The 16,545-nt window shown below is 42.7% G+C and overlaps 1 protein-coding gene across 2 annotated transcripts in view; it reads left to right on the plus strand.

Moving 5' to 3' along the window:
• The window catches only part of themis2 (thymocyte selection associated family member 2), a 104,887-nt gene that overhangs the window by 39,461 nt on the left and 48,881 nt on the right, over positions 1–16,545 (plus strand). For both annotated transcript variants that reach the window (XM_041213740.1, XM_041213741.1), the window contains exons 2-3: positions 3,145–3,285; positions 11,672–12,109. In XM_041213740.1, coding sequence (XP_041069674.1) covers positions 3,145–3,285; positions 11,672–12,109 — 579 coding nt within the window. The remainder of the gene's footprint in view (positions 1–3,144; positions 3,286–11,671; positions 12,110–16,545) is intronic.

Consider the following 16,545-nt stretch of genomic DNA (forward strand, 5'->3'; position numbering starts at 1 on the left):
CACCAACGGGAGCAGAAAATTCCACCCATTGTGTCCAACATTAGATGTGGTTGCACGATTGGACAACACATGCTAAACAATCCTGATTTCTTTTTTTTTATTCATTCATGGGATGTGGGCTTCACTGGCTGGGCCAGCATTTATTGCCCATCCCTAGTTGCTCATGAGAAGTTGGTGGTGAGCTGTTTTCTTGAATTGCTGCAGTTCATGTGGTGTAGGTACACCCACAGAGCTGTTAGGAAGGAAGTTCCAGGATTTTGACCCAGAGACAGTGAAGGAACAACAATATATTTCCAAGTCAGGATGGTGAGTGACTTTGGGGGGGCATCTTCCAGGTGGTGGTGCTCCCATCTATCTGCTGCCCTTGTACTTTTAGATGGTAGTGATCGTGAGTTTGGAAGGTACTGTTGAAGGAGCCTAGGTGAATTCCTGCAGAATTCCTGCATCTTGTAGATAGTACACACTGCTGCTACTGTGCATTGGTGGTGGAACGAGTGAATGTTTGTGGATGGGGTGCCAATCAAGTGGGCTGCTTTGTCCTGGATGGTGTCAAGCTTCTTGAGTGTTGTGGGATCTGCACTCATCCAGGCAAGTGGGGCATATTCCATCACACTTCTGACTTGTGCCTTGTAGATGGACAGGCTTTGGGGAGCCAGGAGGCCGGTTACTCGTTGCACGATTCCTAGCTTTTGACCTGCTCTTGTAGCCACAGTATTTACATGGCTAGTCCAGTTCAGTTTATGGTCAATGTCAGCACCCAGGATGTTGATAGTGGAGGATTCAGTGATGGTAATGCTATTGAACATCAAGGGACGGTGGTTGGATTCTCTCTTGTTGGAGATGATCATTGTCTGACACTTGTGTGTCACAAATGTTACTTGCTACTTGTCAGCCCAAGCCTGGATATTATCCAGTTCTTGAGCATTTGGACATGGACTGCATCAGTATCTGAGGAGTCGCGAATGGTGCTGAACAAAGTGCAATCATCAGCAAACATCTCCACTTCTGACCTTATGATGGAAGGAAGGTCATTGATGAAGCAGCTGAAGATGGTTGGGCCAAGGACACTACCCTGAGGAACTTCAGCGGTTATGTCCTGGAGCTGAGATGACTGACCTCCAACAACCACAACCATCTTCCTTTGTGCTAGGTGTGACTCCAAACAGTGGAAAGTTATCCCCCTGATTCCCACTGACTCCAGTTTTGCCCGGGCTCTTTCATGCCACTCTCTGTCACATGCAGTCTTGATGTCAAGGGCAGTCACTCTCAGTTCACCTCGGGAGTTCAGCTCTTTGGTCCATGTTTGAACCAAGGCTGTAATGAGGTCAGGAGCTAAGTGGCCCTGGCGAAACCTAAACTGGGCGTCAGTGAGCAGGTTATTGCTAAGCAAGTGCCACTTGACAGCACTGTTGATGACTGCTTCTATTACTTTTCTGATGATGGAGAGTAGACTGATGGAGCGGTAATTGGCCGGGTTGGGTTTGTTCTGCTTTTTGTGTACAGTACATACCTGGGCAGTTTTCCACATAGCGGTGTTGTAGCTGTACTGGAACAGCTTGGCTAGGGGCATGCTAAGAACGCAAAGAATTACACTGACAACCAATTTAAGATTATCAGTCGGGCTCACAGTGCTAGCAAGTACATATATTCACACACAGGGCCCTGTCCTTTGCAGAGGGAAGGAACATGTCCACTAATTGCGTCTTTTTCAACTCAACAAAAGCTTGGGAGACAACCATTCCCTGGTTCATTCCCCATGGCAATGCCTTGACCAATCGAAGTCGACCTGCCTGGTTTGAATTTAAACAAAGCTTGGCAGTTAACTAATCCCTGGTGCATTCTCCATGGCAATGCCTCTACCAATCAGAGTCCACTTGCCAACCGATCAGCGCTCTCTTCTCATGCAGTATAAATTGTTGTTCCCTTTATAATTGACATGCTTGCGAATCTGTCCTGATGAATGCAAGATGTAAAGCTTCAACAACATTACTCTTTTTCAACAATACTCAAGTTCTGTACCACCAAATGACTATTTCTGTTTAAAATGTTAGGTAAATGATTTTGCTTGTCTGTTGTCCTTTTCTCAAGCAATCTTGCTTCTGTCCTCTTTTTGAACCTTATGTTTTCTACCTAAGCTAATCTGAACAATCCAGTTTCTCACCCTTATACATTTCATAGAATCATAGAGGTCTATAGCACATAAAAAGGCCCTTCGGCCCATCGAGTCTGTGCTGGTCAAGCAAGTAATTCTATCCCATTTTCTAGCACTGGGCCTATAGCCTTGTATGCCATGGCATCGCAAGTGCACATACAAATACTTCTTAAATGTTATGAGGGTTTCTGCCTCTACCACCCTTTCAGGTAGTGAGTTCCAGATTCCCATTGCCCTCTGGGTGAAAAAATTCTTCCTCACATCCCCTCTAAACCTCCTGCCCCTTACCTTAAATCTATTTCCTTTAGAAATTAGAATGTTAAACTTGTCACTTACCTTCTTTCTCATTCCCACTGTCCATTTTTGGACTTAAGCCAACTTCAAAAAAATTCTCATGCAAAAACCTGTCAAAACAGGATAGGCTGCCAACAAAGCAAATGTACACATTAGCAACACATCCACAAACAGTCTGCCCTGATGGATCAGCCTCCTCCACAGTTAAACAAAGGTTAAGTCCCATGATGCTACAAACATATTTCACAGAATTTAAACACGCCTTGATACCCTTTGACTGACCCACCAGATATATGCAGTGAGAATGGAGAACAGCATGATGTTGCATGTTGTTGCTGCACTTTTGGCAAATTTTCAAGATGTTGTGAAACAGTTTCGATGAAAGGTCCTTCAAGATGACAAAAAAAATATGGCCAAAAATGTACAGATCAGGAAAGGTTTAAATTTCTTGAATGCTGTCTTCGAATGCAATGCTTCTTAAACTCATTTGGTTGAAAGACACATTTTCAAATGAACTAGTAATCACAGGGCCTCCCACCTCAAACTAAATCTGGCAGGTGAATGGTGTGATACTGTTTAGGCAAGTCCACCTCATGATGCTTTGGGCAAAACTCCCTGTACTGGAAATGTTTCTAACTGTTACACTCTCAAGCATCACTGATTTCCCTTTTTCATGGAGTGCTGTTTGTCTTCCACAGGGTCAGTCTATGAAATATCAGGAAACGAATGCTGTTTGTCAACAGGAGAGCTAATTAAAATAATACATGTCGAGCTCCAGAAAGTCGTCTGTGAAAATATGGACAATGAATGCGTATTTGACCTCTCATTAAACTATTCAGGTACTTTGTCCTTTTATAAAGGACACCATTACTGTTCTATCTCATTATTTTGTCACTATCACTGTTCAATATTTGTGATTTATACTTATGAATTTTCAATGAGGCTGTGTTATAGTCTTTGTAAACACTCAACTGGAATGCCTTAGATTTGGATTTTCCAAATTTTGTGAATATTGAATTCCTCCTATATTAGGTTTACGGAATGTCCTAGAACAGACTGACACACTCTGAATATTGCCCTGCCCCAGCTCTGGGCCATGCAACCAACAACCCCAAAACATAAAAGCTATTTTTTTCACACAGCTTTAACAACAGTTTCTAATGAGGTAGAGTTAAACATCAATTAAAACATAATTGGATTAACATTTGAAGAGGAAAAATATAGAAGGATGCAAGGAAAAGGGCTCCAGCCAAACTCAATGTCCATCTGCTGTGCTGTTAATCTTTGATTCACCAGTGTAACATTCCCAACATCAATTATCCTCTCATCTCTTTGAGGGTATATAATGTGTGACTTCTAGGTAATGCAAATAATGGATGCCTGTGCTACACCCATTAAGAACTAGATTCAAAACCCAACCTTAGTTACACTGAGGATCATGGTTAAAGAAAGGAAATAACAGGAAATACAGCTTATAGCAATGCCAAGTATATAGTGTGCCTGGTTGTAGTGTTTCCACCACGGGTCACATAGCTTCAGCTTATTCCTAGGCTGGCCAAGTCACAGCTTCCATGGAGCTGGCTTGTTCACTGTGAACACAGAGTCTATAGCAAGAAGACGCAATTCAGCAAGTTTCTGTTGAGGGTTAAAAAGAAAAAAACTGCGGATGCTGGAAATTCAAAACAAAAACAGAATTACCTGGAAAAACTCAGCAGGTCTGGCATCATCGGCGGAGAAGAAAAGAGTTGACGTTTCGAGTCCCCATGACCCTTCAACAGAACTAGGTGAATCCAAGGAAGGGGTGAAATATAAGCTGGTTTAAGGTGTGTGTTGGGGGGGTTGGGTGGGGGGAGAGAAGTGGAGGGGGGGTGGTGTGGTTGTAGGGACAAACAAGCAGTGAAAGAAGCAGATCATCAAAAGATGTCACTGACAACATTTGATGATCTGCTTCTATCACTGTTTGTTTGTCCCTACAACCACACCATCCCCCTCCACTTCTCTCCCCCCACCCAAACCCCCCCGAAACACACCTTAAACCAGCTTATATTTCACCCCTTCCTTGGATTCACCTAGTTCTCTTCTGTTGAGGGTGTTCACCACCACCAACAAGTTCCCCTCCAAAGCACACACCATCTTGACTTTGAAATATAATGCCCTTCCTTCATTGTTTTCTATCACTGCTTGTTTGTCCCTACAACCACACCACCCCCTCCACTTCTCTCCCCCCATCCAAACCCCCCCACACACACCTTAAACCAACTTATATTTCACCCCTTCCTTGGATTCACCTAGTTCTCTTCTGTTGAGGGTGTTCACCACCAACTACAAGTTCCCCTCCAAAGCACACACCATCCTGGCTTTGAAATATAATGCCCTTCCTTCATTGTCGTTGGGATAAAATCCTGGAGATTCCTACTCGACACACTGTGGGAGTGCCTTCAACACACAGACTGTAGCGGTTCAAGGTGACGGCTCACCACTACCTCTTCAAGGGAAAATAGCTAAGGGATGGGCAATAAATGCTGGCCTTTCCAGCAATGCCCACATCCTGTGAATGAAAATAAATATGTATATAGCGCCTTTAACATAGTAAAACATGCCAAAGGCATTTCACAGGAGCATTATCAGGCTGACACTGTGTCAACAAAGAAAGATTAGGAGAAGTGGTCAAAGAAGTGGGTGCCAAAGAGCCTCTTAAAGGAACATAAGAGAAATGGGGAGGTTGAAAAATTTAGGAAGGAAATTCCAGGGCTTAGGGCCTAGACAGCTGAACATACAACCAGGGAAGAAAGATTTCAGGGATGTACAAGAGGCCAGAATTGGAGGAACTCATCCTTGGAGGATTGTATGGATGGTGAAGGTTACTGAGATATTTTTCTGTCTCTTCTCTTCACAATTGCTACCTGGCTTGCTCTTTATTTCCAGCATTTATTCCTTTTTATTTGTACTGCAATTTCTCCTTCACTCCTCCAAACCATTGACTGACCATGTAGCTAAAACCTGCTCGGTGCTGCTTATAATCCATATCTCTATTGCAGTGTTTTAGCACTTTTATTTCTTATTTTCAACCAACCTTTGCATGTCACACATTTCTCACTGTCTTTTTGTTTCCCTGTGCAAGTATGCCATTTTGGCCCACAGATCTCTCTTCATTTTATTTCGCCTTTGCAGTTAAAGCCTTGTCAATACGGGTTATTTTTTCCAAGTGTTGATTTTTTTTCTTTTACTATCCTTCCAAATGACATCAAAAATTTCAGTTTTACTCCTGTTCTTCTTTTCAAACATGTCTTGTCAATAAAGTGTCCTCAAGAGAGATGATTTTTCATCGATTGCCTGTCGAAAACTTCTTAGCATTGCTTAGTTTTCACAGGTCTCTGTCTTGTTCCCTTTAAGTTTTTGGTCAGACTCTGTTCCTGTTGGGTTTTGTATCAGCCCAGTTCTGTTGGTTTGCTCTCCCACTTAATATTTATAGAATTATATAGCATTTTACAGCACAGAAACAGGCCATTCAGCCCAACGGGTCTGTGCTGGTGCTTATGTTCCACAAGAGCTACCTCCCACTCACTTTCCTCTCAATCTATCAATATATATTACTGTTTCCCTCAAGTAATTATCTACTTCCCCTTAAACACATCTATGCTATTTTCCTGAGCCACTCCCAATGGTAGCAAGTTCCAAGTTCTCATCATTCTCTGAGTAAAGAAGTGATTTCTTGCTGACTATCTTATATTGATGGCCTCTAGTTTTGCTCTTCCCCACAAGTGAAAACATTCTCTTTACATCTACACAATCAAAACCTTTCACAATTTTAAAGACGTCTGTTAGGTCATCCTTCAGCCTTCTTTCCTAATATGAGACTTTGTTGTTATGTTCGGCCCATCAAGTTATGAACTGGCAGTTGGACAAGGCACTGATGGACTGGCAGCATTGGTGAAACTGCACCTTTGTTCAAGTTGATACATTCAATGGGGGAGCATTGAAGCAGTTGACAATAGCCACATCTGGAGATCTTTCTTTTTCAAAAGGGTTCACAATGGTGAGAATTTCTCTTGAATTCCTTTTTTGATTGATGAGTGACTATTGTATTTATTGCCCCTAGTCACGGATTTCACAATACACATTCAATGCTTCATTTCTCTCGACGCTTTTAAATTTTTTTTTCTTTTCTTTTGTTTCTTTTCATTCACTTATTATTCCTTTCTTCCCATTTAATTGGTCCAATTTATCTATTTTTTTCCCTATTTTCCTATTGATAGCGCATCCCTTGTGTTTACAGGATCCTACACTCCCAGTGCAGAGTCACCTTAGAAGGAAGTATGTGTCAGTGATAGCATTACAACATTGTCCTCCCACCATTTCTCCAACCCCCTTCTCTGGAGTACTGTTTACAGATCCAGGTACAGCACCTTAGAAAGGATATGTTGATCTTGGAAGGAGTGCAGCACAGATTCACTAGGACTCAACAGAGCTCCAAGGGTTAAATTACGAAACGAGATTACATAAACTAAGCTTGTATTTCCTGGAAAATAGAATGTTAAGGGATGATTTGATAGAGCTTTTTAAGATTTTGAAAGGAATTGATGGGGTAAATGGAGAGAAACTTAACCTGCCGGTGGGGGGAGTCTAGGACAAAGGGACACCAGCTTAAAATGAGAGCCAGGCCATTTCGGCAGCGAAGTTAGGAACTATTTCTTCAGGCAAAGGGTTATAAAAGTATGGAACTGTCTCCCATAAAAAGCAGTAGATGCTCACTCAATTAATAATTGATTCTAATTCTGAGATTTACAGATTTTTTTTCCTTGCTAAGGTTATGAAGCGATATGGGATTAGGATACAGATCAGCCATGATCTCATTGAATAGGCTCAAGGAGCTGAATGGTCTACTCCTGTTCCTATCTTCCTATGTTTACACCAGACTCCCTGTTACAAATGTGGGATCAGTGTTTATAGAGTAAAATCAGATTACTGCCTAAGTGCATAAACTCAATAGGAAATGCACTGCTAGTATACAGACCAGAGAAGGCAGTCTGTGCTGCCAGCCAGGACAGCAGTTGCTCTGTTCCACTTAGTCTGAGCACTAGGGCATGAGAGAGGGATAATCTTCTAGGATTCTCACTCCTGAGCATTATCTGATGACTTCAACTGAAAGTACATACATGCAAATTGAGAACAAAAACAGAATTACCTGGAAAAACTCAGCAGGTCTGGCAGCATCGGCTGAGCAGAACAAAGTTGACATTTCGAGTCCTCATGACCCTTCAACAGAACTGAGTAAAAATAGGAGAGGGATGAAATATAAGCTGGTTTAAGGTGGGGGTGTTGGGGGGCGGGGGGGAGAGAGAGAAGGGGGTGGGGATGGTTGTAGGGACAAGCAGGCAGTGATAGGAGCAGATAATCAAAAGATGTCACAGACAAAAGAACAAAGAGGTGTTGAATGTGCTAATTAAGAAAGGATGGCAGGACACACAAGGTACAGCTCTAGTGGGTGTAGGGTGAAATAAGAATAACAGGGCATAAAAGGTAAATATTTAAAAATAATGGAAATAGGTGGGAAAAGAAAAATCTACATAAATTATTGGAAAAAACAATAGGGAGGGGGAAGAAACGGAAAGGGGGTGGGGATGGGGGAGGGAGTTCAAGATCTAAAGTTGTTGAATTCAATATTCAGTCCGGAAGGCTGTAAAGTGCCTAGTCGGAAGATGAGGTGCTGTTCCTCCAGTTTGGGTTGAGCTTCACTGGAACAATACAGCAAGCCAAGGACAGACATGTGGGCAAGAGAGCAGGGTGGAGTATTAAAATGGCAAGCGACAGGGAGGTTTGGGTCATTCTTGTGGACATTCTTGTGAAAGTGTTCTGCAAAGCGGTCGCCCAGTTTGCGTTTGGTCTCTCCAATGTAGAGGAGACCGCAATGGGAGCAACGAATGCAGTAGACTAAGTTGGGGGAAATGCAAGTGAAATGCTGCTTCACTTGAAAGGAGTGTTTGGGCCCTTGGGCGGTGAGGAGAGAGGAAGTGAAGGGGCAGGTGTTGCATCTTTTGCATATGCGTGGGGGTTGAGGAGTAGGGGGTGATGGAGGAGTGGACCAGGGTGTCCCAGAGGGAACGATCCCTACAGAATGCCGCCGGGGGGATGAAGGGAAGATGTGTTTGGTGGTGGCATCATGCTGGAGTTGGCGGAAATGGCGGAGGATGATCCTTTGAATGCGGAGGCTGGTGGGGTGATAAGTGAGGACAAGGGGGACCCTATCATGTTTCTGGCAGGGAGGAGAAGGCATGAGGGCGGATGCACGGGAAATGGGCTGGACACGTTTGAGGGCCCTGTCAACGACCGTGGGTGGAAAACCTCAGGTAAGGAAGAAGGAGGACGTGTCAGAGGAACTGTTTTTGAAGGTAGCATCATCAGAACAGATGCAATGGAGGCGAAGGAACTGAGAGAATGGGATGGAGTCCTTACAGGAAGTGGGGTGTGAGGAGCTGTAGTCGAGGTAGCTATGGGAGTCGGTAGGCTTTTAATGGATATTGGTGGACAGTCTATCACCAGAAATTGAGACAGAGAGGTCAAGGAAGGGAAGGGAAGTGTCAGAGATGGACCATGTGAAAATGATGGAGGGGTGGAGATTGGAAGCAAAATTAATAAATTTTTCCAGGTCCAGATGTGAGCATGAAGCAGCACCGAAGTAATCATCGATGTACCGGAGAAAGAGTTGTGGGAGGGGCCCAGAGTAGGACTGGAACGAGGAATGTTCCACATACCCCATAAAGAGACAGGCATAGCTGGGGCTCATGCGGGTACCAATAGCTAAACCTTTTATTTGGAGGAAGTGAGAGGAGTTGAAGGAGAAATTGTTCAGTGTGAGAACAAGTTCAGCCAGATGGAGGAGTAGTGGTGGATGGGGATTGTTCAGGCCTCTGTTCAAGGAAGAAGCTAGGGGCCCTCAGACCATCCTGGTGGGGGATGGAGGTATAGAGGGATTGGACGTCCATGGTGAAGAGGAGGCGGTTGGGGCCAGGGAACTGGAAATTGTTGATGTGAGGTAAGGTGTCAGAGGAATCACTGATGTAGGTGGGAAGGGACTGGACAAGGGGAGAGAGAAGGGAGTCAAGATAACGAGAAATGAGTTCTGTGGGGCAGGAACAGGCTGACACAATCGGTCTGCCGGGACAGTCCTGTTTGTGGATTTTGGGTAGGAGGTAGAAGCGGGCCGTCCAAGATTGGGCGACTATCAGGTTGGAAGCTGTGGGAGGAAGATCTCCAGAGGAGATGAGGTCAGTGATAGTCTTGGAAACAATGGCTTGATGTTCAGTGGTGTGGTCATGGTCCAGGGAGAGGTAGAAGGAAGTGTCTGCGAGTTGACGCTCAGCCTCCGCGAGGTAGATTGAGAACAGGCTTAACTCTCATGCTCTCCATTGTTGAGCAGCCTGTCAACTAACAGCTGCTTGATCAACAGCTCATCAATCACCTTAAACATTCACTCCCTCCATCACCAACACACAGTGGCTGCAGTGTGTACCATCTACAAGATGCACTGCAGCAAGTCGCCAAGGCTCCTTTGACAGCACCTTCCAAACTTGCAACCTCTAAGGACAAGAGCAGCAGACACACGAGAACACCAGCGCCTGCAAGTTACCCTGCAAGTCACCCCCATCCCTTCCTGACTTGGAACTATTTCACCATTCCTTCACTGTCACTGAAACTCCCTCCCTAACAGTACTGTGGGTGTACCTACACATGTATTGCAGCAGTTTAAGAACACAGCTCTCCATCACTTTCTCAAGGGCAATTAGGGATGGGCATAAAGTACCAGAGGGCTGGCAGAACTATACTCCAAGAAGAATCAGCATTTCCACGAGGAAAAGGGAGAACATTCAAGGGAGGGAAATTCAGAGGATATGCAAGCACAACATATAATACTGATAGATGAGAGGCGTCCCACCAGATAGCTCACAGGGTGAGAATCCTACACCTCTCTTGACTGTAATTGTTTCTGGTGTGACAGAAAAAAAAAAGTGTTGCCATTGGTCACTTCCATGACCTGAATGCCTGAAGGACAAAGGGGTTCTGAGGCCAAGAGAACATATTAAAATTCACAGATTAACACCACCTTCTCATCAAATTTTGTTTCTTTGTAATGAGTATTCCGATTTGGCCATTAAATAGTGTTGGAACTTTGAAACATAAACAGATGACGCTGGAAATGCATATAAGATCTATCAATTTCTGAACAAAAGACAGCTTAGCACCTGTGGAAAATGTACATTCTAGCAGCTGTTAGCTACTATGTGTGTCAAGCTGTGGGTTTTACTTGATTGCATGGCTCCTCAGCTGGATTTTTTGTCTCTTTATTGAGTATGACCCTTTCTGGTTAAGCTTTTGGAGTGGACCCTCATTTATCTCGAGGAATACACATTTGCTTTTACATTCTTTAAACCAACATTTAAAAGGTAATGACCGGGAGAATTTTTATTGTGACACAGGAGGAGAACTTATATTGATTCTGCTGTAAAAATAGCCTCACAAAGCACATATTTTAAGCCTTCCAAAGATCTCTTTAAGAGACACAGGTCATGCAGTTCCATTCAGGGACAGTGAGTGGGTCCTCGGGGTGGAGGTTGAGTGGGGAAATATTGTGCGCTCCCCAAATCTAAAATGGCACCTGAGTCCTCCTTGCGTTTAGGTCCCTCGATCTTCATGTTTTAACTGGTTCCTGCCAGTTCCTTGTAGGAGTGTCAGTTGCCTAAATTGATGCCCATTCAGAAACAAATGGGAATTGGGCAGGAAGATGTGGACAGATGGCTCGTGTTTATTTCACTACTGGCCTTCCCACTGTAAAACTGTATTTAGACCATTGGCTTGGAGCAATGCTGTGCATTGAACGGCCAAAACGTGGAGTCATGTCTACAGTTCCTCATGTGGTGAGTTCTAAACTCCTGAACTCACTCTCAGTGATTTGAAGGAATTTGCTGTTTCACTCCCTTTTATGGACCTAATGTCGCAGCAACTGCACCATCAATTCATATTGCTTTGTTTTACAATTAGTCCTTTCCCCACAGATGAGTTTGGTTTCATACTAATTCAGCAAGAGATTAATTGAGGCCGGGTCGTCATTTAACTCTCTAATCATCTTTTGACTGTGTTACTTTTTAAAATCAATAATGTAATGTTGTGGGAAACAATCGTATTCTCAACAATTATACAACCAGGGAATTTCTTTTTTTTTTTTTGCAGGGAACTTCAAGCTTATTCCCGATGGATTCCCTTTCACATCAGTGGAAGAAATCATTAAGTCATTAGGAATTGAAAATCAGAACTCAGAAGCAATCTCCTTTCAGTCCCTCACAGATATCATCACAGACCATGCTGTTATTGGAAAGGGAGAGCCCATAACAGTCGTGTCAACTGAGTACCACGAGGGACAGATGTACGCAGATTGCATTGTTGATGGTGATTTTGAGCAGGTCCATGTTGCACTCCCATTTACGCTGAAAGGGGAGTTTTATGAATGTCAAGACGACAATCTATATACAGTTAAAGACATCATTGAGTCCAAAGTTCTGACAAAACGGAGAGTAAGGCTTGATGAAACGAAGGGCATCTGCATGCCCAAGCATTTTAATGGGGCACTGGTGCTGTCACCTGTATATGAGATTCAAGCGATTATGCACTGTAAGTGAACATGTTGCCAACACTTCTCGCTTCTTTCTGACCCCAACAGTGACAAAAACACTGTTCAACTGTATTGTGTGACTCAAGTGTAGAATTTTATTTACACCTTAAGTGTGAGAGAAGCAGGAGTGAGAGAAAAATGGACAGTTTTCATTACGTATTCTAAAGTGTTTGTGAGCCCTTGTGTCCAAAATACACTGCAAAGTAGTCAGTGTGGACTGGTATTGTTAATGAGACAACATTAAAGAGGTGGTCTTCCACTGCTTTCCAATGTGCAGTGTGCAACCCACCAGTCTTTTACTAAAGCTTATCTCATCAGCGCCTCTCACAAGTAAAGCATGCAAATCATTGCTCAGTTAGAACATTGGGGTATTTTTGGCTCAAGACAACAGTGTACAATGAACAACTATACATTACTCCTAATTTCCATTTCCATCGTCTTCAATGGAAAATTGAGAGAAATATATTTTCAGATGGCTGAATCAATGTCGCCTGTTTTTCACTGTCACCCAAAGTCAAAATGACACCTATGGCAACCCCTTTTGGACACCTGACATTAGGTTGCTTGAGACAATGCAGAAGAGGTTCACTCAGCCGCCACCATTAATGAGGAGCTTTAGTTATGAGGAGAGACTAGGAAACTGAGATTTTTTTTTATTTGAGGAAATCCAGGTTTTGAAGTGTCCAGAATTAATTAGAGGTTTTGATAAAGTATATTCAGAAAAGCTGCTTGTGTTGGAAACTAAAGAGCATAAATTTAAGATCATCACGACAAGGGCAAAGGGAGTATTGGGAGGTTATTTTTCTACATAAACTGCCCAACCAGAAATGGTGATGAAATGTAGGCCCTAAATTTGCAATCAGTAACAAAGCAAGGGCACTCGCCATTGACCTCACAGAAAGCTGCCCACAAAGATCTCATGATTTCTGTGGCTCGATTTTTCCCTTTGCGAAGGCAATTTAAATCTGGCTCCAAGTCAAGGGGTTCTCCAGGCATCCAAGCAAGTGATGTCAGCAAGAAGGGAAGCAGCCAATCACGTTGAACACAGCAAACCAGAAAGGTAAAAGCACTTAATATCCTTTACTTTTGAATTAAATTCTCTGATAGCAAAATAAATGATTAATTGAATTGAATTGAAGCTAAAATATAGATAAACTTTTAACAAAAGAAAAAATAAATATCTGTAATTTCTTATCATGGAGAAATTTGACATTCCATGAATTTAAAATTAGCATTTCAGGGGCAGTGAGAGTGTTTGGCAGTAATTATGATGTTAGTACACTGTTAAAAACCCAACTCTACTTCATTCAACAAGGTTTTTTTATAGTGAGACAAAGTGTAAAAGTGCATGTTTTCATCAATTCAGTTGATTTGCCATTGAATGCAATAGCACACCCTCTGGAGAAGTGTAGATCATTGACTGCAGCTCCTGGAATTCCACATTATTCTGCATGTGCGCGGACTCCAGAAGTTGCTGTCAGTTTCAGTGGAGTAATGAGGGCAAATAAGGAGGGTTTTGCTGTCATTACCACCATATAATCTGAGCCAATAGCTTTTGAAAGGGATGCGGATAAGTAGTTGAAAAATAAAGATTTAAGAGTATGGACAAAGGACAGAGGTTCAGGATTAAATGGCTTATTGATTCAGAGTGCTATCATTAGCCTGATGAGCTGAACAGCCTCCATCTTTGCAGAAAAAAATGCTGATTCTAAAATTTTGTTAAAGATCTCACAGAACTTGGAAGCCATATGCTCTGTGCATGTGCTTGAGTATATATGCACAGAGCTTTGCCCAATGCCAGTCCAAGTGGTGCTGAATGGCAATGCCATGCCTACCTACTGGGAACATGTCACTACTGGTGTTGGAATAAGATTGGTATGTGAAAACAGCATGAAAAAATGATAAGGAACATCATTAACCAGCAGTTTTCATGGAAAAATGGGCAGAAATGCAAAGGTAAAAATCTATAAGAATTTGACTTGTTCAGTCATCATGAACAAGCAACTGCAGAAAATTCTGGAAATAATTTTAAGAGATAAAAATCTCCAATTTGCATTTCTAGCTAGAAGTTGCTAAAGTTAGCTGCAGAAAAAGGAGAACAGAAATTAATGTTAGCCTGAGTGCAGCACAGTTTAAAAACAATTCATGGTAAAGGTGAGAAAGCTAGGGGAGGAAAAGGATGCGGTGGGACAAAGTATGTCAGCTCTTTCCAAGAACCAGCAAAGGCATGGTAGGCCAAATGGCCTCCTTCTGTGTCATAAGTTTCTATGGGCAGAATTTTCCAGTGGCGGGTGGGAAAATTGGGCGGCGGGGCAGGTAAACACGCATTGATCTTCCACTTTTTAGCTCATTATTTATGTATCTGTGAGGAGCTTGGCGAATCCTGTGGTGGGGCAGGCAGGAAGTCGCCTGCCCCACCATGACCTCATAGGGGTCAAAGGCCCTGGCGGCATTTTTAAATGGCACACTAACACACATTCACTCAATGCAGGCCAGGAGCTCCACACTACTCCTCCAGAGTCCTTCTACTGCAGAATCTGGTAAATGTGACCAACCACATTCCAGGCCAGATGAGGGTACTTCTAATGTTGCCTTTTGTTCACCTGTAGATAAGAGCACTGCTGGCGATACACCCATGGTCAGGCCAATGTTAGGTGCTGCAGTGGCCCATGTTCGCCAGCCTCTTGACCTTATAGAGGCCCCACTGCTTCTTGCTGCTCAGGCCATTGCTCCTCCTGGCCCTGTGCTAACCTGCGATGGGCCCTCCTTCTCCTCATCTAAATGAGAGCCATTACCAAGGCAGGATTGCCTGCAGCCTGCATCATCGATGCCTTAGTGAATGTGTGAATGAATTGAAGTGATACATTAAGTGGCCATGTCCTTTACAGGTTTCCCTCCATCTCAAAGCCAGTAGGCAAGTGCTAAGCCCTTCATCTAGCCTCCATCTAAACATGGCATCCCCACCCCACCCCTTCCAGGTAAAGAACATCCTGGAAAATCAGAGATGGGTGCTCCTCCCGTTCATACATGACTGCATATGGAGATATCGCTCTTTGACCAGGGTGATGACAGCCTTGTGCAAGACAATCCACATGGACACTTTTCTGCTTGTCTCCACTACCCTCTGTCAGGAAGATATAATAATTTTCATAATGTGGTTTGGTATTTATTGTAAAGTGGAGTAATAGTGGGGATCTACATCTATGTATTTGTATGTATTTCTGATATGTGAGACTTAATTGAATTAGAGACAGCTGATCTGAAGGCTTTGATGTTAGAAGAGAAGCTAGGCTTGAAAGGCTAAATTGGTAAACATGGGTGAAGTTTTAGAATGTGAGGTGTAAAGGGAACATTTGCATGTTTAGATAAACCAGACTATCTTGAATTGAAAGAGATGAGATGTTTCACCTAGCCAGAAGTTAAGAAACAGTGTGTTTATTTTTCCCCAAAGATTACTAGTAAAATTGGTACTATGATAGATTTTTATTATTAGAGAGGTAAAGTCCAAAAACAGTGAAACAATGGGAATATACATTCAAAGGGGAAAACATGTATAAAGAAGAGAAGGCTGTGTGCAAGGGAAGACATTCTAAGATCTAACAAGTGTGACAAAGTCGCCAGCCTCTGTGCCCAAACTGCTGTCCGCAAGAATTGAAGTTAAGAAAACTCACTTTGAATTCAATGGTTCAGGGTGTTGTGTTACTTTGCCTGGGTCTTTTAAAATCAATGTGTTTTTACTGTTGCATTAACAGAGTCGTAACTGGGAGTGAGATTAATTAGGGGAGCTAGGAGTTATCATAGTAGTAATTTGTAGAGTTATGTGTGTGTTTACAATTATTTCTTTTATTAATATATATTTAATTTGGTTTTGTAAAAACCCTCTAAGACTCAGTAAGTTTATTACTAATGAATTCAAGGCATGCATCTCGAAATAAATATACAAATTGCAAAACAGTTAAGGCAGTTGTTTCAAGTTCCCCTATGGGATTTGAGCAGCTCAGCATTTACCATCTATTGCACCATAACAAAATTGAGGGCTCTTTGCGGGATATATTTGAAATCCCTTGATTTGTTTGGAGTTGGTGAATCTTAAGGTTACGAGTACAAGAAGCACTTTGAATTCAGGGGTTGGTGTGAGGTATTTTTAAAGTGGTGAGACTGCAAAAAATGGCTGTATCCATGGCTAAAACTTTTTTGGAAGTAGAAGATATAATTCTGATCGAGTTACAAAAAGTATCTAAGGGCAAGTTAACAGGATAGGTGGATAAGTTGCAGTTGAGGTTACCTGTAGGGGCAAAGAAAGCAGTCATAGTTGAAGTAATAGCACAGCATTTGAAATTGGAAGTGATACCTCGCACTAGAGAGTCATTGATGGAGGTAGCGAGATGTCAGTTAGAAATGAAGAAGCTTGAATTTGAACAAGCAAAGAAACTGA

Source organism: Carcharodon carcharias, chromosome 19 (genome assembly GCF_017639515.1).
Source record: "Carcharodon carcharias isolate sCarCar2 chromosome 19, sCarCar2.pri, whole genome shotgun sequence".
NCBI classification, from domain to species: domain Eukaryota; kingdom Metazoa; phylum Chordata; class Chondrichthyes; order Lamniformes; family Lamnidae; genus Carcharodon; species Carcharodon carcharias.